This window comes from Myxocyprinus asiaticus, chromosome 31, assembly GCF_019703515.2.
Source record: "Myxocyprinus asiaticus isolate MX2 ecotype Aquarium Trade chromosome 31, UBuf_Myxa_2, whole genome shotgun sequence".
NCBI classification, from domain to species: domain Eukaryota; kingdom Metazoa; phylum Chordata; class Actinopteri; order Cypriniformes; family Catostomidae; genus Myxocyprinus; species Myxocyprinus asiaticus.
This window is the reverse complement of record NC_059374.1, coordinates 42,043,953-42,070,224: the sequence shown is the minus strand read 5'-3', so window position 1 is coordinate 42,070,224 and position 26,272 is coordinate 42,043,953. Positions and strand designations below refer to the sequence as shown.

At 36.7% G+C, this 26,272-nt stretch overlaps 1 protein-coding gene across 1 annotated transcript in view; it reads left to right on the top strand.

The window, feature by feature from the left end:
* The first annotated feature begins 3,842 nt into the window (after positions 1-3,842).
* LOC127422594 (interleukin-1 receptor accessory protein-like) overlaps positions 3,843-26,272 on the top strand; it is a 35,983-nt gene continuing 13,553 nt past the window's right edge. Inside the window, exons 1-5 of the mRNA XM_051666254.1 lie at positions 3,843-4,676; positions 5,206-5,337; positions 13,026-13,114; positions 20,789-21,071; positions 25,148-25,334. Of these exons, the coding sequence (XP_051522214.1) occupies positions 5,336-5,337; positions 13,026-13,114; positions 20,789-21,071; positions 25,148-25,334 (561 nt within the window). The 5' untranslated portion in view covers positions 3,843-4,676; positions 5,206-5,335. The remainder of the gene's footprint in view (positions 4,677-5,205; positions 5,338-13,025; positions 13,115-20,788; positions 21,072-25,147; positions 25,335-26,272) is intronic.

Sequence of the window (26,272 nt, the reverse complement as noted above, 5' to 3'; positions counted from 1 at the left end):
ATTCTTATGACAGTCCTTACTCTACAATAACACATGTATAAAACTACTTGACAATATGTAAATATCCTGTTTGAAATTAAATGACCAACATATTTAGTTTACACATGAAACACATGAATAGATTAGAACAGAACTGTATAATGATTTAAATAGAACAGAATTGTGTCAAATAGAATAGAGTAGAATTAAACAGAACTGTGCTATAAAATAGAACTGTATAATGATTAGAATAGAACAGAACTGTGTAATGGAATAGAAATGGAATAGAATAAATCAGAACTGCTTGGTATAGAATAGATTATAATTAAACAGAACTGTGTAATAGAATAGAAATGTAATAGAATAGATTAGAACTGTGTGTAATGGAGGTGAATTAAACAGAGCTGTGTAATAGAATAGAAATGTGTAATGATTAGAATGGAGCAGAATTGTGTACTAGAATAGAATTGTAATATAATAGATCAGAACTGTGTTGAATAGAATAGAATTAAACAGAACTGTGCAGTTTAATATAACTGTATAATGGTTAGATTATAACAGATCTGTGTAGTAGAATAGAATTGTAATATAATAGATCAGAACTGTGTTGAGCAGAATATAATAGAATTAAACAGAACTGTGCAGTTTAATAGAACTGTATGCTGTTTTTGTATTGTTTTTGTATTGTTGTACACTGGAAGCTCCTGTCACCAAGACAAATTCCTTGGTAAGCATACTTGTCAATAAAGCTGATTCTGATTCTGATAATGATTAGATTATAACAGATCTGTGTACTAGAATATAACTGTAATATAATAGATCAGAACTGTGTGGAATAGAATAGAGTAGAATTAAACAGAACAATGCAATAGTATAGAACTGTATAATTATTAGAATATAGCAGAACTGGGGAAAAAACTAGAGGGTATTTATACAAACAGGTGCTGATGAGGGAGTGGAGAACAGGTGATGAAGATGGGGAACAGATGGCAGTGCAACATGGGAAACAGATTTTATAGCAAACAGATGACATAAGACAAAAAACTATCAAAATAAGAGTCCTTGAAAACATAACAGTGACACACTGTGATAGAACCCCACCACCCCCCTCCCCGTCCCCCCTCACCTGCCAAAGGGCGATTCCTGGTGCCCACAGACGGAAGAGGGCAGGAAGACGCAGATGAAGGAAGGATCCAGGGAATGATTATGGGGTCCAGGAGGAATTGGCGGACGATCCGGTGGTCAGGGAGGAGTCTGGGGATGATCAGGAGGCCTGGGAGGCAGCCACAGAGCAGGGACAGGGTCAGGAGGCCTGGGAGGCGGCCTCTGGGCAGGGATCGGGTCGGGAGGCCTGGTCGCAGGAGGTGGAAACTTAGAGGTCGGAGTAGAGGGAGGCTCAACGAAGGCAGGCGGAGCTGAGGGAAGAATTCTGACAGTCGCTATATCCACATTGGGTCAGTTCTTCTGTCACTTTTTGTAGAGATGAGGCGAGAGAGCAGGATCTAAGTGCAGCTTTTAATTAATCTACAAAGAAGACGAGAATACAGAGAATATGATGAAGAAGAAGGCTACAAAACATAACAGTCGTCTGTGGTAACATTAACACATGCAACAACAAACAAGATCTGCCAATGTGGGAACAAAACTATTGCTTTGTATTTATACAAACAGGTGCTGATGAGGGAATGGAGAACAGGTGATGAAGATGGGAACAGATGGCATTGATGAGGGCAGTGCAACATAGGAAACGGAGTTTAAGGCAAACTGATGAAATAAGACAAAAAACTATATCAAAATAAGAGTGCTTGAAAACATAACAGTGACACACTGTGACAGCAATAGAATAGAACTGTAATAGAATAGATAAGAACTGTGTGGAATAATATAGAGTAGAATTAAAAAGAACTGTGCAACAGAATAGAACTGTATAATGATTAGAAGAGAACATAACTGTGTCCTAGAATAGAAATGTAATACAATAGATCAAAACTGTGTAGAATAGAATAGAGTAGAATAAAACAGAACTGTGCAATAGAATAGAACTGTATAATGGTTAGAAGAGAACATAACTGTGTACTAGAATAGAGATGTAATATAATAGATCTGAACTGTGTAGAATAGAATAGATTGGAATTAAACAGAACTGTGCAATAGAATAGAACTGTATAATGATTAGAAGAGAACATAACTGTGTACTAGAATAGAAATTTTATATAATAGATCAGAACTGTATAGAATAGAGTAGAATTAAACAGAACTGTGTACTAGAATAGAACTGTATAATGGTTAGAAGAGAACATAACTGTGTACTAGAATAGAACTGTAATATAATAGATCAGAATTGTGTAAAATAGAATAGAGTAGAATTAAAAAGAACTGTGCAATAGAATAGAACTGTATAATGGTTAGAAGTGAACATAACTGTGTACTAGAATAGAACTGTAATAGAATAGATAAGAACTGTGTAGAATAAAATAGAGTAGAATTAAACAGAACTGTACAACTGAATAGAACTGTATAATGATTAGAAGATAACATAACTGTACTAGAATAGAACTGTAATAGAATAGATCAGAACTGTGTAGAATAGAATAGAGTAGAATTAAACAGAACTGTGCAATAAAGTAGAACTGTAATAGATTAGATAATAACTGTGTGGAATAATATAGAGTAGAATTAAACAGAACTGTGCAATAAAATAGAACTGTATAATGATTAGAAGAGAACATAACTGTGTACTAGAATAGAACTGTAATAGAATAGATAAGAACTGTGTAGAATAATATAGAGTAGAATTAAACAGAACTGTGCAATAGAATAGAACTGTATAATGGTTAGAAGAGAACATAACTGTGTACTAGAATAGAACTGTAATAGAATAGATCAGAACTGTGTAGAATAGAATAGAGTAGAATTAAACAGAACTGTGCAATAAAGTAGAACTGTAATAGATTAGATAATAACTGTGTGGAATAATATAGAGTAGAATTAAACAGAACTGTGCAATAAAATAGAACTGTATAATGATTAGAAGAGAACATAACTGTGTACTAGAATAGAACTGTAATAGAATAGATAAGAACTGTGTAGAATAATATAGAGTAGAATTAAACAGAACTGTGCAATAGAATAGAACTGTATAATGGTTAGAAGAGAACATAACTGTGTACTAGAATAGAACTGTAATAGAATAGATAAGAACTGTGTAGAATAATATAGAGTAGAATTAAACAGAACTGTGCAACTAGAATAGAACTGTATAATGGTTAGAAGAGAACATAACTGTGTACTAGAATAGAACTGTAATAGAATAGATCAGAACTCTGTAGAATAGAATAGAGTAGAATTAAACAGAACTGTGCAATAGAATAGAACTGTAATTTAATAGATATGAACTGTGTGTAATAATATAGAGTAGAATTAAACAGAACTGTGCAATAGAATAGAACTGTATAATGGTTAGAAGAGAACATAACTGTGTACTAGAATAGAACTAATAGAATAGATCAGAATTGTGTAGAATAGAATAGAGTAGAATTAAACAGAACTGTGCAATAAAATAGAATTTAAAATAATACATTTAGGAAAGAACAGAAAATGGAAAATAAGTATGCAGCATATTCACAATAATCTTTGAAAGACCTGTATGAATTTTATTTTGGAAAGAAGCACCTGGATTAATAGCTGTTTGGTTTGAAAGTATTTGTGGTGAAACTGTTTGTGACACGAGAGAAGTGAACGCGTGTCAAACGCTTTTGATTGGATTTAAGGTGTGGTTGAGGCAGGATGAGGTTTGTTGCGTAGCTCCGCTCGGAGTTTTCCGTAGGTGGAGCCTGACCGACTGTAGATCAGCGCGGGTGTTTCCGTTCACATGAAAAACACGGAAACGTTCAACACGCGCTGAACTCCGCGTTGAAAACAGTTGGAGTATATAGCAGAGACGGAACGCGTCTTCATAACGCAACGCGGCGGTGGGGGTTGTGTCTTTATTGTTTAATCTGCACTTATTGACGCATGTGAGGTTTATTTAGAGGTGCCCTACCTAGGAAGCATTTTAGGCATTTCACGTTTCGAAGGCGCAAAACGAGCGTGACGCCTAAAAAAGTGGCTGCCCAAAATGTGCCGCTGCCTAGCTAGGCAGCTCACTAGATTTTGGCATACATCCCGTGTTTACCTGTGTCGTTTATCTATTCTACATTCGAAAATATGGATTTCTCTATACATATTTAATATTTATTTAATTCTTTGTATGCGAGGGGTGAATTTTGACCTCGTTTAAATCGTTTTATTTCTAAAGATTTAATCCGTCTAATTCAGTCTTTTTATCTTGCGGTGTAAGAAAATATTAGAGCGGTTCTCGCGCATACATTGCGTTTATTAGAACGCGGAGTATTTTACACCTGAGCGCGAGACTCACAGGTGAAATATGCGCTCGAGTGTGTCGCGCTGATTGGATGAGAGTCCCGCCGGTTTGCTTTATCGATTTACGGTGACGCACGGAGGAGCCCGATAAATCATCCTGCCGTCCCGGCCGAGAGAGAGAGAGAAAGAGAGAGAGAGTGAGAGAGAGAGAGAGAGAGAGAGAGAGAGGGTTCGTGTTGTGTTCTTGACTAAGTTTGTGGTTCTGTTACAGCACCCCTCGGTAACCCGGACTGAAGCGAAAGAACCGAACAGAACCGGACCTGCCCCGGGACAATGTAAGTAAAACAGCCACGACTCGTTTAACATCATTCCTTCCGCCTAACGATCATGTTGTATGTGGTTTTCAATATAGTTTATTTGAGAAAACGTGTTATTATGACACTATAGCCCATTTACAATGTTTATAGATGAGATTATATAGATCAGAGGGGCTGTAAGCACCATATAGCCGTCAAGGGGGACACGTCACCCCAAATATGGGATTTTTAAATGACCAATTCTTACATTTGGTAGCACTCCTGATCTTAAATATTTGGTTACATTCCGTCTATAGAATGATTTATGGTTTTGCATTATGTGTTTTAGACCAAAGGGGACATACCTAGTCATCACAAAGATGAAAAAAGCCACAAAGCAACAAAATTATGTCTTAATTAAAATACATAAGGGTTTCTATGAGGGTTAGCTGATAGCAAATATAATGATCAAAATGCTGATAAAGAAATAACTCATACTAGGCCACAATGATATAAAAACAAGTGTTTGTTCTCAATGTCTAATTGGCCATTTACTCTCTGCTGATAGATTATTTGATCGGGTCTTTGGCCCTCCGCGGCCCCTCTCGTCCCCTGCCCAGCTCAGTCTCTCTCTGGACGACCGTGGCATCGATCATTCCCTTATAATCCCATTTTCCTCCAAAAAGTGCTCCGGGAGCATGTAAGTAGAATTGCTGCCATGACCCGTTTAACATCACACAATGTCCACTTGGGGTGATGGATCTGTACTGCAAAATGATCACCGTGTGTGTGTGTGTGTGTGTGTGTGTGTGTGGAAATCACAATATCACTATTAAAATAGGGGTGCATTTTCAGTAATTTCACTTCTTTTTTTAAATAGATTTTTGCCATTTTTGCTATGACCCCGGGACAGCTTCTAAAATGAAAAACTGGTAGTTTATTAAGAAATACTCCAGGTATTAAGTGTTCAAAATGTTTCAAACAAAACATCTTTTCGTGTGAATATTGTTTTAATTGGTAATCAATTCATTTGTTTTTCCTTGTGTCCTCAATATGGGCTTTCCATCTTGTTAGAATGGAATTTAATTGGTTTGTTTCATTCACAAAATTCCATATGGTCAACATTATGTATGCACAGATATAAAAATGGACTGATACTAGGGATGGGACGATATATCGAATTTCGATATATCACGAACCCCAAAAAAATTACGAACCATATCGTGGCATAACTCGATATTTTGAAATTTGCAACATTGTTTTCTGTCCATGTGATCATGAATGAAATGACCCGTCAAACATCATAATCTCTCCATCGCTTGATTTTACACCTACTGCGCTTTTTCTACACTGTTTACAGGGTTCACACAAGGTCCTTAAAGTGCTTGAATTTATCTGTTAGAAATGTAAGTACTGGAATACCTGGAACATCGTCTTGTTTTGATGAAAAGTGCTTGAGATTAAAGCGGATCGTTTCCTCCGTGTAATGTGTGTCCATCAAACTTTCATTGAATAATGTGTCTTAATATCCTTTCTGTTCTTTACAGTCAGATAAAAAAGTACAAATAAATGTTAACTGTAATCTCACACAACATGGATGCACTGAAGTAACCGAGAGATTCTCGTTAATGTTCGCAGGTGCTCGTTGAACTCTTAAAGTGACAGTAACCTTTTTAGCATTCCTTATACAAACGAATGTAAACTCGATGTTATTACTTGTAAATTGTATTCATTATTTCAAACAGTGACGGCTCATATTATTGTTATTATACAGTATATACAATTTCATGATATAATATTATTTTTTGCAAAGTTAAATTTTGATACTATTAATGATGACAAACAAATTATTAAAAGATAAAATATACACTTTCACATACTTTCACATTTTTCAGGGCAGATTCTGTTCAGTTCTATCTTCTTGAATGTAGCCCACTATATATGAAAGCTTATTTGTTTTTGATCTATTTGTTTTGTTTATAGAACAACTCTTATTATTTAAACTTTGAGTATTTATATTGTGCATTAAAGAACTTTATTTTGATGAGAAATTATAATGTGCATTTTGCTGAAACATTTTTTTTCAGAAAATAAAAAAAATCTGTAATATTTTGTCATTTAAGCATTATTACCTCATTTTGTATATCGAACTGAATCGTGAGATAACCGTATTGTCCCATTCCTAACTGATACCAATTTCAACAAAAAACTATAGGCCGGTATTCACCTTCTTTTGTCATCGGATCACTGTTTTGCCTATGGATTATGCATTAAAAATGAACAAAGACGCACAAAAGCTATTTTATTATTCTTACAATAAAATAATTTCCATTAAACATGGATTGGATCTGTTGATCACATGACAGGCCCAAATTTTCAGAGAGCCATTATGAAAGATAAAAGCAATATAAAGATAAAAAATACAGTATGAAAACATTGTGATTAATATGGTGATTATTAAAAATGTTTGCACTTTTGTTTTTGCTGTTCTAAACCATATAACTCACATTTTACTTTATTATGATACAACATTATGCATTCAAATTATGCATATCAACATTTTTTACTTTTTCGGGTTTAATTTCGGTAGGTATTTCTTATATTACACACAGACAAAATGATTATAAACTTCATACAATACAATACATTTACTAGAAATGCACCAATATTGGCTGCCGATATTTATCGGACAATTATTTACCAAATTAAAACCATCGGCATATCAGTAATAAGCATGAAAATGCAGATATGAAAAACCAATGGTTTGTTTATAATTAATTAGTAACACACTTTGTAAAAACTCTGCACAATACAGAAATAATAATAGCCACAGTCTTTTATAATAGCCGTGAGACTTGTTCTCACGTTAATGTGGAAAAAATGCCATAAACGGACGTGACAGTGGTGAAAGCGGAACTTACCTATAGGCTACATGATGAGGGAAACCATCCAAAACACTTTAAAAACCAGCAGGCTTTTACTTCTGAGACATTGGTATGATATCTATTAATGCTGCATGAATGATTGAATTAAGATTGAAATCATAATATGGCCATGTGCGGTTACTAAACATTAAAAACACTTCAGTCAGCACTGTGTGAGCAAGCGGCGCCCTCTAGCGGTCTGGATGGCATTATCCATTATCTATTATACTACTACTGTAATACAGATTTTAAAAGCCGGTTTGGTTTAAATGTTTTATTTTTAATTGATGTGGTTGACGTTTCCATGGAACTGCAATAGTATGAATTTGTCATGTTCAATCATATACCGTACATACATGTAAAATGTGAGTTCTGTTGTTATGAACTACAAAAACAGAAGTGCAAATTTCTTTTAGAAGTACAAAATAACCTTTTTTATCATATTTAGTTATTTTTTTAATCTTTTTATGTTCTATTCATCTTTTAATGTGGCTCTCTTTAAAATGTTGTCCTTTCATGTGTTTAACAGATCCAATCCATGTTCAATGGAAATTATTTATTGTTACATTTTTAAAGCATAATTCCTAACTAAAACAGTGATCTGGTGACAAAATAAGGTAAGTGGCAAGATATCGGTATCGGCCTACAGATTTTTATTAAAATCGTTATCGGGCAAAAATGTTCAAATCGGTGCACCCCTAAAATTTACGTAATTAGTTACAAATAAACCATTGGTTTTTCATGATGGTGTTTGCATGCTCATGACTGATGGTTTTAATTTGGTCAATAATAAGCCAATAAATATTGGTGGCCGATACATCTGTGCATCCCTGGTCAACATTTCAAAAGATGGTAAAAAATATCAAAATGAACTTGAAGTTGACACTTATGTAAGCTAATTCTCAATCCCTTACTGAGCAAGAGGAAATTTAGCTCTTAATTTCCATCCTGTGTGGCAACATGTTAATTTTCAATTGCCATTGTGTAAATAATCAAGTTATATAAATTCTAAACGCCTGAGCTTGACTAGAGCATATTTCTGAACATCTGCTATTCCCTTTTATAGAAATGCTTCCTTTAATTAACACAAGCATATACATTTTTAAAAGTTACATAGTGTGTGTTCTCAGTACAGTTAAGTGACTAATTAGCCATTTACTCTCTGCCGATAGATTATTTGATTGGGTCTTTGGCCTTCTGCGGCCCGTCTCGTCTCCTGCCCATCTTTGTGTCTCTCACTGGACGACGACGGCATCGATCACTCCCTTATAATCCGATTTCCCCTCAAACAAATACTGAAGTGTTTCTGGAGTAGCTTCGACTGAAGACACTACTTACCCTTTTAAGTAATTTACTGATTCATTCAAACTTGTGTGAATCGATGAAGTGGGTTTTGGAAGATGAGTTTAATGAAATCCCAAGATGCTCTAATTTCCCCCTAATGCATCTCAGGGAAATTAAAATGCACATTTGTGATGCTCAGATAAGCAGGATGGAGATTCTATCTGAACTGAAGCGTTTGGAAATGATGTCGTTATTTTGGACTCATTGCACTAACTGCGCTAATTAGGTTTTCAATCATTTTATGTAGTCTCAACTGAGTCTCGCAGACTCTCCTGAGACTTTGAGTCTGTCTGTCTGCTGGAGTTCATAAGTGTGTGTGTTTGCTTATTTTCGTCTAGTCCATGATTCTACCTACATTTGTTTTTGTTTTAATCAATTTAATTTCATGTCTAAATATAAGGAATTTGGCCAGTGGAGATATTCCAGCTCATTTTGTCCATTTATTCCACATTATTATACTTTATAGATTCATTTTCATTTTTAACTCTACAGTATCTTAATCTTAATGGGACAATATCATGAGAAATAACTTTCTCTAACATTTAGGGCTGGGTATTGATACAGATTTCCAGATTCAATTCCGATTCATTTAGGTATATTTTGTTATAAAGTCCATTTTGTCAACATATGAAATAAAATCTGTTTTAGCAAATGCTGATAATTATGGTACTTCTAACTTATGCAAATAATAATTTTACATTGTTTATTTTATCATTATTTTGCTAACATTTAAGCTTTTTAAAAAATGTAGAAATTCCAGTATGATGTCTTGAAATTGCATATACTGTGTATATAGTTACATGTTTATTTAAATGCATAATTGTTACTATTAACACGATTTATTTACATCGATATGTAGAACAAATGCTAAAATGGTACAGTCTCTTTAAAGGGATAGTTCACCCAAAATTCAGTCATTGTTTACTCACCCCTGTGTTGTTATAACCCTATATGACTTTCTTTCTTTTTCTTAACACAAAGGGAGAAATTGTGAAAAAATGTTGTGCTGCTCAGAGGTGTCATACAATGGCATTTAATGGTGACCACCTCTTCAAGCTTCAGAAGAATGCAAAAGTATCATTTAGAAGTCTAATAAATGATTTAATAAGACTCGTGATTGTTATGAAATCATATGATAAGATTTGGTGAGAAACAAACCGAAATCTAATGTATTATTTAGTGAAAATGTTCACTGACCGTTGATATCCTGTGCGCGTTCATGCTTCTCGCGAGGTGAGGCGTTCATGCGAAAACTTGTTTTGTTTCGCTTCAATGGGGTCCACCAGCGATATTAAACACAGAAAACACAACACAGCTGCACACAAACCAGAGAACAGAACTTACTAAACATGAAGAGTTTGTAGGCGAAGAATTGATGCATTTCTATGCCCAGCCTTAGAATCAATATAACAATGAGATGGAGTAGACAGGAATATTTGTCACCTCTTCTCCATTCTGAACTGGTGAGTATTTGGGACAGACCTGAAGAGAGTGAGACCTCCACAAAAACATTCAGTATGTGTAACATTCTCGGTCAAAATCAAGTAATTTTTAACCGGCTCACGACATGCTGGCTTTGATATACTGTTATGAGAACGTTATTTGACCAGTGTCAGTTCACATCGGACTGGTTAGGACAAAAACTCTTTTATCGAGTGTCGTTTGCTGTCAGGTTAGGACACGGTGTGACTGTTGCTGCCTGCAGCTTCCTCTGTGTTTCTGTTTGATTTCTTAGTACTCCGTTTCAAAATAATAAGGTTGGGCATAGAAATGCATCAATTCTTCGACTACAAACTCTTCAGACATGTTTAGTAAGTTCTGTTCTCTGTTTTGTGTGCAGCTGTGTTGTGTTCTGTTGTCACTATCGCTGTGGAGTACCTGTTTTTAGATAAACAAAATGAGTTTTCGCTTGAACGCCCCAATGTTGCGAGGTGTTGCTCTCGTGCCCTATCATGAACACACACAGGAGATCAACGGTCAATGAACATTTTCACTAAATGATACATTAGATTTCGGTTTGTTTCTCACCAAACCTTATCGGATGCTTTCATAACAATCATGAGTCTCATGAAATAACAAGAGACAATAGCTGACATGATGGCTTAAATACAAACAAAAGGGTAACAACATAAAGCATCCAATGACAAGACAGAACTAATAACATACGGACCAATAACAGAACAGAACTGATAACAAGATAACAAGATTAATAAACCAAAGACCAATAAGAACAAGACACATGACCAGACAAGGAAGTAAACTTATTTAAAAATAAAAGACATGAAGTCAAAAACATTGTTCAAAACATGAACACAAACACACATAAACGTGACAATAACAATAAATCATGATATAGTGCATTTTTCAGGAAAATCAATAAAAATTGGTTTATATGAAATAACTACAGTATATTGTAATGACTATTTTTGCATAAAGTCAGTGAATTAAAATAGTTTATAAATGAAACTACTTATATCATTTTTTCTTTATTTGCAAATTGACAAACATATTGAAAGTAAAAACAAACACTCAGCTTGGTTTAAAATCAAACTTAATTTCACAGTGTGCCACATTTCAGTCTTATATGTTGTTGACCATTATTATTATTATTATTATGAACTTTTCTCAAGAACATCAACATCTTCTCAAAGCAAAAAAATTAATAAAATAAAAAACCCAAGGAAAATAAACATTTCATTAGGCTCTTAATTATTTAAGTCATCTCTATAGAGAATATATGAATATTTGGAGGCAAACATGGCCTTTTTTTTCTGAATATCAAACATCTTTAAACAGAATTTTATTTAAGATTTTGATGTGAAGTTTAAAAACTTTATTTTGGTGCATGACACAGTGTTGTCAATGTTTTCCACATCAGTGGTGGTTGGAATGTCGGGCTGACTTTCCTCCAAAACTCAGTAGTATTCAAATGGGTCATGAAAGTTTTGTGGTCTGCAACGTGATATCGAGAGAAGCCAGATTGAATAGCGCGATCCCACTCTGCGCTCTCCTGTCTCTGGACCACAAATTTCAAGAATGGACTCGCAATATATCGACAACTGGACTTGCCAACACAGAGATAGCGCACGCGACACTCACGTGAAACGCAGATGCGCGTGAGAACATGAGAATCATATTTAGCATTTATGAAGCGCCAAATGCAAGATGAATGTCATTGAAATTTTCAATGCCGGAAAAACCCTGTCCATGTTTCTTCAATTCTCTCAGTATCGTGAAGCTCTGACCACTGATATGCAGTGCACATGGATATTTACATATCGCGATATATACACGATATAGCAAAATCTCTATCGATTGACATTTTATATAATTGCCACGATATATATTGTCATGTCGCCCAGCTCTAGGCAGTTAAAAACTAAATTGGTCTCCACAACGGACCCGCAGCTCACAGCAAAGCGCTGTTACTTATTTCACATAAGAAAAGGCAGATTATATATAAGTCTTAAAGTAACAGTAGCCAAAAATAGCCTGTTTAATACTTAAAGTCAGAGAGATAATTGAAAATGGTTGTAAAAATGACATTACAAAATATTTGGCACAAAAAAAAACTTGACTTACACTATAAGTGGAAATTATTAAATGCTACAAAACTGTATGATATGACCCCTTTAATAAATCATTAACTTAAAGGCTTTTCAAAGCCGTTGATCTCTTGTTATGGATGTTTGTCAGTGAACCCCTGAGAAATTTTATCATTGGATGAGTGAATAATTTTATATCCAGTTCGTGCTTTGGCTACGAGTCAGCAGAGATGTAGGCAGATGTGTGTTGAGTGTGAGTGTGTGTGTGTGTTTTGCCATTACAGGGCAGTGATGTATGTTGCCGGAGTGACAGTGGGGAGACGGTTGCCATCAAAGACTATCACTCTCTCTATCTATCTTTCTCTCCCTCCATTTTCCCCCCTTTCTTTTCTTTCGTAACCCATATGTTCCATTAATATTCATCCTGGTCTGCCCCCAGTGCTCTTTAAACTGTCAGGTTGTAAAAACACCTTCAAGAATGTTTTATGGAGTCTAATAATAAACTGGACGAACATCTGATGAACTCAAGGCAAGAGCCAGCTAATATGATTGTTTCGTGCTCTCTCTCTCTTCAGGATACTGTTGGTCTTCAGACTTCTCTGTCTTTGCATTTTGTTGATGGGCGGCTTTTCAGCGTCTGTAACTCAGGCCACCCTCCAGTCAGGTGAGAGTCATGTCTGATTAAGCTGTTGTGATTGGTCAATCTGTGGAAGGTCATTATGCCAGTGAAGAATGAGTCCTTTATCGCCCGCTCACCCGGAGACTATATCCATCCTGCTAATCTTTCACTAACCAATCAGATCTCACATTTTGATAATTGATCCAATCAGCAGGGTCACATTATGTCTTTCCACCAACTGTCAGGGGTATCTCCAGAGGTCTGTCTGTATCTCCTTCATGGATTTTTATGGCTTTAAAATTACAGTGCTGGATTTAATCCACAGAAAATAGTGCTGAATTTTGCAAATGAATCAAGAAAATAGTGAATGAATCAGATGATTAGGTTTGATGGAAAAACACTAAACACTTAACAGTGCAGTATTTAAGCACAAAAACATGCATTTTATTCACTAAGTACCTGTAAACCAATTTAATAGTACTCAACCATTCAGAATCCTCCAAAACGAGGTCTTAAGACAAACAAGGTTTTACAATCACCCATAACAATGTCTGAAGATAATCAATGTTTTGTATCCTCCAAAATGAGGTCTGAAGTTAACTGTTGTTTTTCGAATCCATCTATGTGAGTTATGAAGATAATTAAGGTTTTACAAATCCTACAAAATAAGGTCCAAATTATAACAGATGTTTTACGAATCCTCTGAAACGAAGTCTGAAGATAATCAAGGTTTTCATATCTTTCAAAACGAGGTCTGAAGATAACTTATCTTTTCAAGTTCTTCGAAAAGAAGTCCAAATTATAACTGAGGTTTTATGAATCCTGCAAGACATGGTGCAAATTATATCTGAGGTGTTTTGAACCCTCTCAAACCGAGGTCCAAATTATAACTAATGTTTTACGAATCCTCTAAACCGAGGTCCAAATTATAACTAATGTTTTACGAATCCTCCAAAACGAGGTCCAAATTATAACTGAGGTGTTACGAATCCTCCAAAACGAGGTGCAAATTATAATGAATGTTTTACGAATCTTCCAAAACGAGGTCCAAATTATAACTAAAGTTTTACAAATCTTCCAAAACGAGGTCCAAATTATAACTTAAGTTTTACGAATCCTTTGTAACGAGGTCCAAATTATAACTGAGGTGTTTCGAATCCTCCAAAATGAGGTTCAAATTTTAACTAATGTTTTACGAATCCTCCAAAACGAGGTCCAAATTATAACTAATGTTTTACGAATCCTCCAAAACGAGGTCCAAATTATAACTGAGGTGTTACGAATCCTCCAAAACGAGGTCCAAATTATAATGAATGTTTTACGAATCTTCCAAAACGAGGTCCAAATTATAACTAATGTTTATGAATCCTCCAAGACGAGGTCCAAATTATAACTTAAGTTTTACGAATCCTTTGTAACGAGGTCCAAATTATAACTGAGGTGTTTCGAATCCTCCAAAATGAGGTTCAAATTTTAACTAATGTTTTACGAATCCTCCAAAATGAGATCCAAATTATAACTAATGATTTACGAATCCTCCAAAATGAGGTCCAAATTATAACTAATGATTTACGAATCCTCCAAAACAAGGTCCAAATTATAACTAATGTTTTACAGATCCTCCAAAAACGAGGTCCAAATTATAACTAATGTTTTACGGATCCTCCAAAATGAGGTCCAAATTATAACTAATGATTTACGAATCCTCCAAAATGAGGTCCAAATTATAACTAATGATTTACGAATCCTCCAAAACGAGGTCCAAATTATAACTAATGTTTTACGAATCCTCCAAAATGAGGTCCAAATTATAACTAATGTTTTACGGATCCTCCAAAATGAGGTCCAAATTATAACTAATGTTTACGGATCCTCCAGAACGAGGTCCAAATTATAACTAATGTTTTACGAATCCTCCAAAATGAGGTTCAGATTTTAACTAATGTTTTACGGATCCTCCAGAACGAGGTCCAAATTATAACTAATGATTTACGAATCCTCCAAAATGAGGTCCAAATTATAACTAATGTTTTACGAATCCTCCAAAATGAGGTCCAAATTATAACTAATGTTTTACGGATCCTCCAGAACGAGGTCCAAATTATAACGAATGATTTACGAATCCTCCAAAACGAGGTCCAAATTACAACTAATGTTTTACGGATCCTTCAAAAACGAGGTCCAAATTATAACTAATGTTTTACAAATCCTCCAAAACAAGGTCCAAATTATAACTAATGTTTTACGACTCCTCCAAAACGAGGTCCAAATAATATCTAATGATTTACGAATCCTCCAAAACGAGGTCTCAATTATAACTGAGGTGTTACGAATCCTCCAAAACGAGGTGCAAATTATAATGAATGTTTTACAAATCTTCCAAAACAAGGTCCAAATTATAAATAAAGTTTTACAAATCCTCCAAAACGAGGTCCAAATTATAACTTAAGTTTTATGAATCCTTTGTAACGAGGTCCAAATTATAACTGAGGTGTTTCGAATCCTCCAAAATGAGTTTCAGATTTTAACTAATGTTTTACGAATCCTCCAAAACGAGGTCCAAATTATAACTAATGTTTTACGAATCCTCCAAAACGAGGTCCAAATTATAACTGAGGTGTTACGAATCCTCCAAAACGAGGTCCAAATTATAATGAATGTTTTACGAATCCTCCAAAATGAGGTCCAAATTATAACTAATGATTTACGAATCCTCCAAAATGAGGTCTAAATTATAAATAATGATTTACGAATCCTCCAAAAACGAGGTCCAAATTATAACTAATGTTTTACAGATCCTCCAAAAACGAGGTCCAAATTATAACTAATGTTTTACGGATCCTCCAAAATGAGGTCCAAATTATAACTAATGATTTACGAATCCTCCAAAACGAGGTCCAAATTATAACTAATGTTTTACGAATCCTCCAAAATGAGGTCCAAATTATAACTAATGTTTTACAGATCCTCCAAAAATGAGGTCCAAATTATAACTAATGTTTTACAGATCCTCCAAAAACGAGGTCCAAATTATAACTAATGTTTTACGGATCCTCCAAAATGAGGTCCAAATTATAACTAATGATTTACGAATCCTCCAAAATGAGGTCCAAATTATAACTAATGATTTACGAATCCTCCAAAACGAGGTCCAAATTATAACTAATGTTTTATGAATCCTCCAAAATGAGGTCCAAATTATAACTAATGTTTTACGGATCCTCCAAAATGAGGTCCAAATTATAACTAATGTTTTACGGATCCTCCAGAACGAGGTCCAAATTATAACTAATGATTTACGAATCCTCCAAATGAGGTCCAAATTATAACTAATGATTTACGAACTTCCAGACGAGGTCCAAATTATAACTAATGTTTTATGAATCCAAAATGAGGTCCAAATTATAACTAATGTTTTACGGATCCTCCAAAATGAGGTCCAAATTATAACTAATGTTTTACGGATCCTCCAGAACGAGGTCCAAATTATAACTAATGTTTTACGAATCCTCCAAAATGAGGTCCAAAGTGTAACTAATGTTTTACGAATCCTCCAAAACAAGGTCCAAATTATAACTAATATTTTACGAATCCTTCGTAACAAGGTCCAAATTATAACTAATGTTTTACGAATCCTCCAAAACGAGATCCAAATTATAACTGAGTGTTATGAATCCTCCAAAACGAGGTCCAAATTATAACTAATGATTTGCAAATCCTCCAAAACGAGGTCCACATTATAACATTATCATAGTGAATACGTGGTATGACAAGAAGAGTTGACGAGGAAGATCTAAGGGTACGAGTAGGTGTATAGATATGAAAAAGATCAGAGAGGTATGAAGGAGTAAGATTATTTAAGGCCTTGTAGGTAAGAGGCAAGATTTTGAAATCAATTCGTTACTTAACCGGAAGCCAATGCAAATGTTTAAGAACAGGTGAAATGTGTTCAATAGAGGTGGTTCTAGAAATGATTCGTGCAGCTGAGTTCTGGACCAGCTGAAGTTTATGAAGAAGTTTGGAAGGAAGACCAGAGAGGAGAGCATTGCAGTAATAAATACGGGATGTAACCAGTGCATGAATGAGAATGGCAGTGCTGTTCAATGTGAGAGAGGGATGAAGACAATTAATATTACGTAAATGAAAGTATGCAGAGCGAGTTAACATGAGCTTCAAAGGATAAGGTGCTATCAAGGACGACACCCAGACTCCCAGACACCCAGCAGTGGACTGATCAATAGTCACAGAAAAATCAGATTTTGCCAAATTAGATTTGGTGCCTACAAGGAGAATTTCGGTTGTACCACAATTTAATTTGAGAAAATTAGATGAGAACCAGTTTTTAATTTCAGATAAACAGCTGGACTGAGAGGGCGGAGGAAGTGAAGAAGTGTGCTCGGAAGACAGGTAGAGCTGGGTGTCGTCGGCATAGCAGTGAAAATTGACACCACGTTTCCTAAATATATGACCACGGGGCAGTACATAAATAATAAATAGAAGAGGGCCCAAAACTGAGCCTTGTGGAACGCCAGTGATAACTTTGGCCCTAAAATTTTTGTTGTATGAACTGAGTGCGACCAGAAAGATATGATCGAAACCAAGACAGGGGGGTGCCTGTAATTCCAACTGAGACCAGCCTGTGTAGAATGATGTTATGTGAGATCGTATCAAAGGCCGCACTCAGATCAAGAAGAATGAGTATAGACAGCTGACCAGAATCCGCAGCCAACAGCAGATCAATAGTAATTTTGACAAGAGCAGTTTCCGTACTATGATGTGGATGGAAACCCGACTGAAATTGTTCAAACAAATTATTAGCTGAAAGATAATCATAAATCTGAACTGCAACACTCCTTTCCAAAATTTTTGAAATAAACTGTAAATCAGAAATAGGATGAAAATGAACAAAATTAGTAGGATCTGCCCCTGGTTTCTTGAGTATTGGTGTTATTGAAGCAGTTTTGAATGATATAGGAACCAAGCCAGAAGACTGATTAAAGAAGACAGAATCCTCCAAAACGAGGTCCAAATAATAACTGAGGTGTTACAAATCCTTTGAAACACAAAACTGTTTTTAGAAAAAGTTTTATGAATCCTACAAAATTAAAACATCTAAAGATAACCAAGACAACGAACCCGATGAAGGCATTTAAGTAGACAGGATGTGACGCAAACATTGAATTTGTATGTGTGCCTTGATGCCTTCCTATCTCAGTTTATTGCCTGCAAAGGCAGCATTTTTCAGTTTTCAGACACAGCCATAGTGTGAATGTGGGCAGGAGGTAGCTGTATCGTATGTGCTGTTATATGTCATAATATTTTCATGCAGGTGGGTGGGTGTATGTGCACGTGTGTGTAAAGTGCAGACATGGGATTATGGGCTGGCTCTACCTCTGGAAACAGGGGTTAATTAAAAATGCTTCCCTCTGCGGTACAGGAAACGGATTGTTCCAGAAGGGGTAATTTATAATGTTCTGCGGGTATGTATGTGTGTGTGCGTTTGTACTAAGACACTCCTAATAGGAAGACTAATCCCCTCCCAGTCGGAAAGTGACAGACCAATTACACACACACACACACCGCTGCACCTCACACCCCCACCTCTGCCCGGCCCACCAATCTTTCTGTCCGTCCCATAGAGAGTTCCAGGCATCACCTGCCTGTGTGTGAGTGTGTGTGTCAGGTTTTGTCTACATTGTATGTGACCAAACGTCCCTCCTCTGACAATGTGTGGAGCAGCCAAAGGTTCCTATGAGGAAAACTGCTTAAAAAAACGTACTAAATTATGTCTTTATTAAAATGTAAAAATGCTGTTTCTGTGAGGGTTAGGTTTAGGGTTAGGGGATAAATAACATTATTAGCTCAGTATAAAACAACAGAAGTCAGTGAAAAATCACCACCATGATTGAAAAACAAACATGTGTGGATGTGTGAAAGGGATTTATTTTTCTAAATCAATACAGTGAATCATATTTTGCTTTAAATCAACTTATATAAATACGTTTGTGTGCGGTTAGGTTTAGGATATAGTATATCCTTAACTGTATTACAACCATTGCATTTATGAGATGTCCTCCTCACTAATATATGTGTATATAGAGAAAACGGCGGCTAGCTGTCACATGTTCTACTCCAGTGAATATTTCTCAGGGTGGGTTTATTTTTTAATGTCAATTTCTACAGAGCCACATACCTTGAAGTCTTGGCCACAAAAATATCCATTGACCTTTTTTAACAATATTGCCATGGAAAAAAGATACCGTTCATTAAACACACGTTGACCTTTTGTGACAACTTCCCCCAATTGCGGGCATATTGTCACACTATATGGGGCAAGTTGTCACAACGGATCCTGCCATAAAACCAGGGGTGTAGGTTTCATGTGAACATTGTGGGGTGAAGGGGAATCGCTTGTCTTTAAATCTACTCCTGCATTAAACAGCTGTTTTATTGGCTTTTCAGCTAAATATAAAAAGTAAAACAATTATAAAGCATTAAATGATTCATGAAATGACAAAAATGGAAAAGGTAACTCAAAAAAACTACAAATATTGTGTACATTTCAAACAGGTGTGACAACCTAAAAAAATGTTGCAACATGCCGACCTGACTTTCATGCAAAATACCTTTGTCCTAAAAACACATTTAAACATTTCGGTAAAAATCTGCCTTCATAATATAGTTGACCCTTGTCTTAATGTATGCCAGTGTGGTTTGAATATGTTCGCTTGTTTACCCAAGAGCTATATTAAAAATATGACGATAAAGAAAATGTACTATTTAAATGTTTTTTTGTTTTGTTTGTTTTTTTGCTTGCTAGCTAACAGCATGCTGTACCAGTTATTTCTGGTTGTTTGATGACATTCACCAATGCTGCTAGTGATATAGTGCTTTTTTCATTCTTTTTAGACAAAAATTTGTAGGACATAGACTCAAGAAGGCACTAGTGAACCTAGTGAATTTTTTTTTTTTTTCACAGTACGGTTTAGGGCTTTCATAGTGTTTGAAGTAGTTGTTTAAAACCAAAATACAATACCACTGATTGCGCAATTGGACCTTTCACTCCAAAATAGTTACTACTGAGATATTGCCTTTTTGACAACTCGCCTGTGTGTTTATGCATACAACGTGTGTGTGTGTGTGTGTGTTCGCAGAGTGAGTTATATGCAGTGTCAGTCTGATTCGGGATGGTAATTTATTTAAATTGAGTTTGACATTAGCACGGTCAGCATTTTACCACAAAACTCAAACCAATCACCTTATCTTTCATTATTTTACTGAAAGAGTGTTTGTGTATGTGTTTGTGTGTGAGAGAGAGAGGAAGATACAGTAGCTCTTAGGTATGAATTTTTTTATCGACGCATTAGTTGCTGATGTGTGAATTTTAAGCTGTAATTGATTCAGCCTTTTTAATGTTTTAGCTTTTACACCATGTTCACATCATTAATTTTCATTGCTCAATTACCGAATATTGATTGCACGCAAGAATGTGTGTGTTTGAGGGTATAAGCGTGCGTGTACTCGGAAAAAGTGTGTTTGAGCGTTTAATGTATGTGCTCAGAGGTTGCACTTTCATAGCTCTGTGACATAATTGCATTCTCTTAGTTATGTTTAATTTAAGAATCAACTTTATGTCAGATTTTTCTCCTAAAGTTCCTTAGTAGACATAAAAAATAACGATGATTCTGATTCTGATTCTGTATGTATTCAATGTTTCAGATGTGCAGTGTTATGACTGGGGCGTGTGGAGTGAGGGATCGGTGCGTGTGTATGATGGAGAGGTGGCGTGGCTGTACTGTCCTCTCTTCTCTCATCCGACGCTCTACATCTACAGTCAGATTCAGAACAGCAGTCTGTCACTGTTGTGGTACAGACACACACACACACACGAGCTGGAGCAGCCCATCAACCTCAAACTACACACACTGCACAAAGACCGAGAATATCTGTGGATTCAACCGGCCACAGAGCAGGATGCTGGACTGTACATCTGTATGCTCCGGTAAACACACATACACACTCAAATATATATGTAAATATATACAAAAGAATGTTATTTCGCACCCATTGCTAACTGGTGCATAAAATTAAGCATACAGCTGTACAATATCCTTAATATCCTTTTTAGAAAAATGGGGCCTATTTGTGTCCCAGAATCACAATATACAGTGGCAAGAAAAAGTATGTGAACCCTTTAGAATTTGCTGGTTTTTCTGCAATAATTGCTCATAAAATGTGATCTCATCTTCATCAAAGGCAGAAGTATGGACAAACTATGTGCTTAAGCTAACAACACACAAACAGTTATAATATTTCATGTCTTTATTGAACACATCCCATTAAACACTCACAGTGCTGTGGAAAAAGTATGTGAACCCCTAGGCTAAACACGGCAAAAAAGGCTAATTAGAGTCAGGAGTTGGCAAACCTGCACCCAATTAATGAAACGAGATTGGAGGTGTGGGTTAGAGCTACTTTGACTTATAAAAAGCACTCAAACATTTTGAGTTTGCTATTCACAAGAAGCATCTGCTTACGTTGACCATGCCTCGCAAAAAACAGATCTCAGAAGACCTACGATCAAGAGCTATTGATTTGCATAAAGCTGGAAAGGGTTTCAAAGTTATCAGGAAGAGTTTAGATATTCATCTGTCCACAGTTAGACAAACTGTCTATAAATGGAGGCGATTTAGTACTGTGGGTACTCTCACTAGAAGTGGCTGTCCAGCCAAGATGACTCAAAGGGCTTAAGTACAATATCAATATAAAAGCAAATTATATAAATTGTCCTATTAATTCCAAACTTAACATTTTTCTCTGGTTTTTATACAAAAAAAAATATAGCGTCCTTTATATATTTTAGGAGGGGTCCACTTGCAAGGTGATTGTCATATTTCGGGGTCCTTGGCATTAAAAAGTAAAAAAAAACAACAACTTTGGTTTAGAAGATATAAGCAAATAAATTTTTTTGCCGTGGCGCAAATTTACTTATCAACTAATATCTTCTGAACGATTAAGTTTGAATTTCAAATCAAATCAAATCAAATCAAATCACTTTATTGTCACACAGCCATATACACAAGTGCAATGGTGTGTGAAATTCTTGGGTGCAGTTCCGATCAACATAGCAGTCGTGACAGTGATGAGACATACGCCAATCTACAATAAACATAAAATTAACACAACACAATTTAAACATCTGTTATACATAATTAAACTCGACTTAAAACATCAAATTAACACAGCACAATTTAAACATCTGTTATACATAATTAAACTCGACTTAAAACATCAAATTAACACAGCACAATTTAAACATCTGTTATACATAATTACACAACTTAAAACATCAAATTAACACAACACAATTTAAACATCTGTTATACACAATTACACTCAACAATATACAATAATAACATACATTGCACAGTATACAATATGCTGTTTTTGTTTTTTGTTTTTTTTTTTGTTTTGTTTTTTACTATATAGATACTATATAGATACACATTATTCAATAAAAATTAAAATATATATGAAAAAAGTATATATATAGAATGTACAGTATTGTACTGTATTGACATTCAGGCTGTCGGTTGATAGTCAGTTGTTAAGAGAGACATAATATAATGACAGTAATATAATTTATGACAGTCCGGTGTGAGATAAAAGAGTAATAAAGTGCAGGGATGATGTATTTTGATCGTGGGAGATCAAGAGTTCAGAAGTCTGATTGCTTGGGGGAAGAAGCTATCATGGAGTCGGCTGGTGCGTGTCCTGATGCTGCGATACCGCCTACCTGATGGTAGCAGTGAGAACAGCCCATGGCTCGGGTGGCTGGAGTCTCTGATGATCCTCCGAGCTTTTTTCACACACCGCCTTGTATATATTTCCTGGAGGGAGGGAAGCTCACCTCCGATGATGTGTTTGGCAGTTCGCACCACCCTTTGCAGTGCTTTGCGGTTGTGGGCAGTGCTATTGCCGTACCAGGCGGAGATGCAGCCAGTCAGGATGCTCTCCACAGTGCAGGTGTAGAACCGTGTGAGGATGTGGCGGTTCATTCCAAACTTCCTCAGCCGTCTCAGGAAGAAAAGGCGCTGATGAGCCTTCTTCACAACGACTTCAGTGTGGACGGACCATGTGAGTTCCTCTGTGATGTGGACACCCAGGAACTTGAAGCTGCTGACTCTCTCCACTGGTGCCCCATTGATGGTGATGGGACTGTGTTCTCTGTCTTTTCTTCTGAAGTCCACCACAAGCTCCTTTGTCTTACTGACGTTGAGGGAGAGGTTGTGCTCCTGACACCAGTGTGTCAGAGTGTGCACCTCCTCTCTGTAGGCTGTTTCATCATTGTCAGTGATCAGACCTACCACCGTCGTGTCATCAGCAAACTTAATGATGGCATTGGAGTTATGTGTTGCCACACAGTCATGTGTGTACAGGGAATACAGTAGTGGGCTGAGAACACAGCCCTGCGGGGCTCCAGTGTTGAGGGTCAGTGATGAGGAGATGTTGCTGCCTATTCTAACCACCTGGCGTCTGCTTGACAGGAAGTCCAGGATCCAGCTGCACAGCGAGCTGTTTAAGCCCAGAGCCCGGAGTTTCTCATCTAGCTTGGAGGGCACTATGGTGTTGAATGCTGAGCTGTAGTCTACAAACAGCATTCTCACATAAGTGTTCTTTTTTTCCAGGTGGGAGAGAGCAGTGTGTATTGTAGATGCAATGGCATCATCAGTGGAGCGGTTGTTACGGTAAGCAAACTGCAGCGGGTCAAGATTGAGTGGTAATACAGAGCAGATGTAATCTCTGATTAGTCTCTCAAAACATTTGCTGATGATGGGGGTCAGAGCAACAGGACGCCAGTCATTTAAACAAGTTATTTTCGATTGTTTTGGAACAGGCACAATGGTGGATGTTTTAAAGCATGTGGGGACTACAGACAAAGAGAGGGAGAGGTTGAAAATGTCCGTAAAAACACCAGCCAGCTGGTTCGCGCACGCTCTGATGACGCGGCCCGGAATGCCGTCTGGACCCGCGGCTTTGCGGATATTCACCCGTCGGAATGATCGGGTTACATCCGCTACAGAGACGGAGAGTGAACTAACCTCTGTAGCTTCGGCCGTGAGAGCTCTCTCCGCGAGGGCGGTGTTATTTCCCTCGAAGCGAGCATAAAAAGTATTTAGCTCATCTGGGAGAGAGGCAGCGGTGTTCATGGCGGAGTTTTTATTCCCTTTAAAGTCCGTGATGATGTTAATTCCCTGCCACATGCTTCTAGAGTTGGTGGTGTTAAACTGTCCCTCAATCTTACTCCTGTACTGGCGTTTTGCTGTTTTGATAGTTTTTCGGAGGGCATAACTGGCTTGTTTATGCTCCTCCGCGTTCCCGGAATTAAAAGCGGAGGTCCGCACATTAAGTGCTGCGCGAACATCGCTGTTGATCCACGGCTTCTGATTCGGATAGATTCGCACAGTTCTGGTCGGAATCACTTCCTCTACACACGTTCTGATGAAGCACATTACGCTATCAGCGTAAAGCTCGATGTCGTCATCAGAGGCGGACCGGAACATCTCCCAGTCCGTGCGATCAAAACAGTCTTGTAGCGTAGAGTCTGATTGGTCCGACCAGCACTGGATCGTTCTGAGGGTGGGTGCTTCCTGTTTCAGTTTCTGCCTGTAAGCGGGCAGAAGCAGAATGGAAGAGTGGTCCGATTTTCCAAATGGTGGGCGGGGGAGGGATTTGTAGCCATCCCTCAAGCCCCCCCGTTTAGGAATTTTGATTCCTAAACGGTTGCGAAGATATTAGCGATAAAGTAAAAGTGCTTATTATAGTGCACCTAGGATCGGATGGTTGTGTGTGTGAACACTTCAGTAGTGGGAGGGATTTGGGACCACCCTGCCAAATTTGGTGTCTGTAGACACTTTTAGGGCAGAAAAATTAGGATAATTGTTGTATTTATGGTAATAATAATAAGAAGACAATCAGTACAAATACAATAGAAATACTACACCTTCGGTTTTTGGACCCCTAATGAAATCATTCTGTAGATAAAATGCTAATATTGTGTGTATTTGTCTGTGGCAGCAACATTTCATCGTGTGTAAAGATCGGTGTGGAGTTGGAGGTGATTCATCGGGATGGAGAGTGTGACTTTAGAGCTCGACCACACCTGAACATATCTATACCGTTCCAAAGTGAACGCACCCTCACCTGTCCTGATCTGCACACACTCACACTGCCCAACAGCACACACTCCGTCACCTGGTACCATGTGAGTAACTGTGTGTGTGTGTGTGTGTGTGTGTGTGTGTGTGTGTGTCAGGTTTTGTTACTACAAGTATATTAAATCCTAAAAGATGAGAGTTTAAACTGATTAAAGGAATTTTCTGTGTTCAGTACAAGTTAACCATTCTATTGGGTTGGGGTCATTTTTGACCCAGGAGAGGTATATAATAATTTTTAAATGCCACATAGTTTTTAGTACAGAAACCAAACGTTGTGATTTTGTCAAGACTATCAAAATACACATAATGCATTTTATTTCAGATTTTTAAATAAAATTGTTTAAGAGATATAACCATTTAAAAAAAATTTTTTTACATCTTTTGCATTTGCGGGTCAATTTTGACCCGGGCATCATTTGTGGCTTTACACATGATATTATATAGATTTTTTTGAACATCTATTAATTAGATTTTTTCTTATAAGCATTTCACTTACATTTAACCTCTTTCCCATAGTCTCTCACACACTTTTTTGTCTCTCACTTGGACTGCTCACACACATACACATACAGTCACAGACACACACACACACACACACACACACACACACACACACACACACACACCTTCCTGTACAAAATAGACAGGACAGACATAACAAATAAACTAAATCAAAGGTACTACTGTCTAAAGGGGGTGTGGTGAGAGCAAAAGTTCATGCACACATTAGTCTAAATTGGGCTTGAAAAAGGAAATTGTCCACATTTTACTCTGCAGTCATCTGATGCCGAACCAGCTTACAGTATACTCACACATCAACATTCGGCAGTTCATGCAAGTAAATTAAGTACATTTAGTTTACAAAAGAGGGGGGCCTGGGTAGCTCAGCAAGTAAAGACGCTGACTACCACCCCTGGAGTCATGAGTTCAAATCCCAGGGCATGCTGAGTGACTCCAGCCAGGTCTCCTAAGCAACCAAATTGGC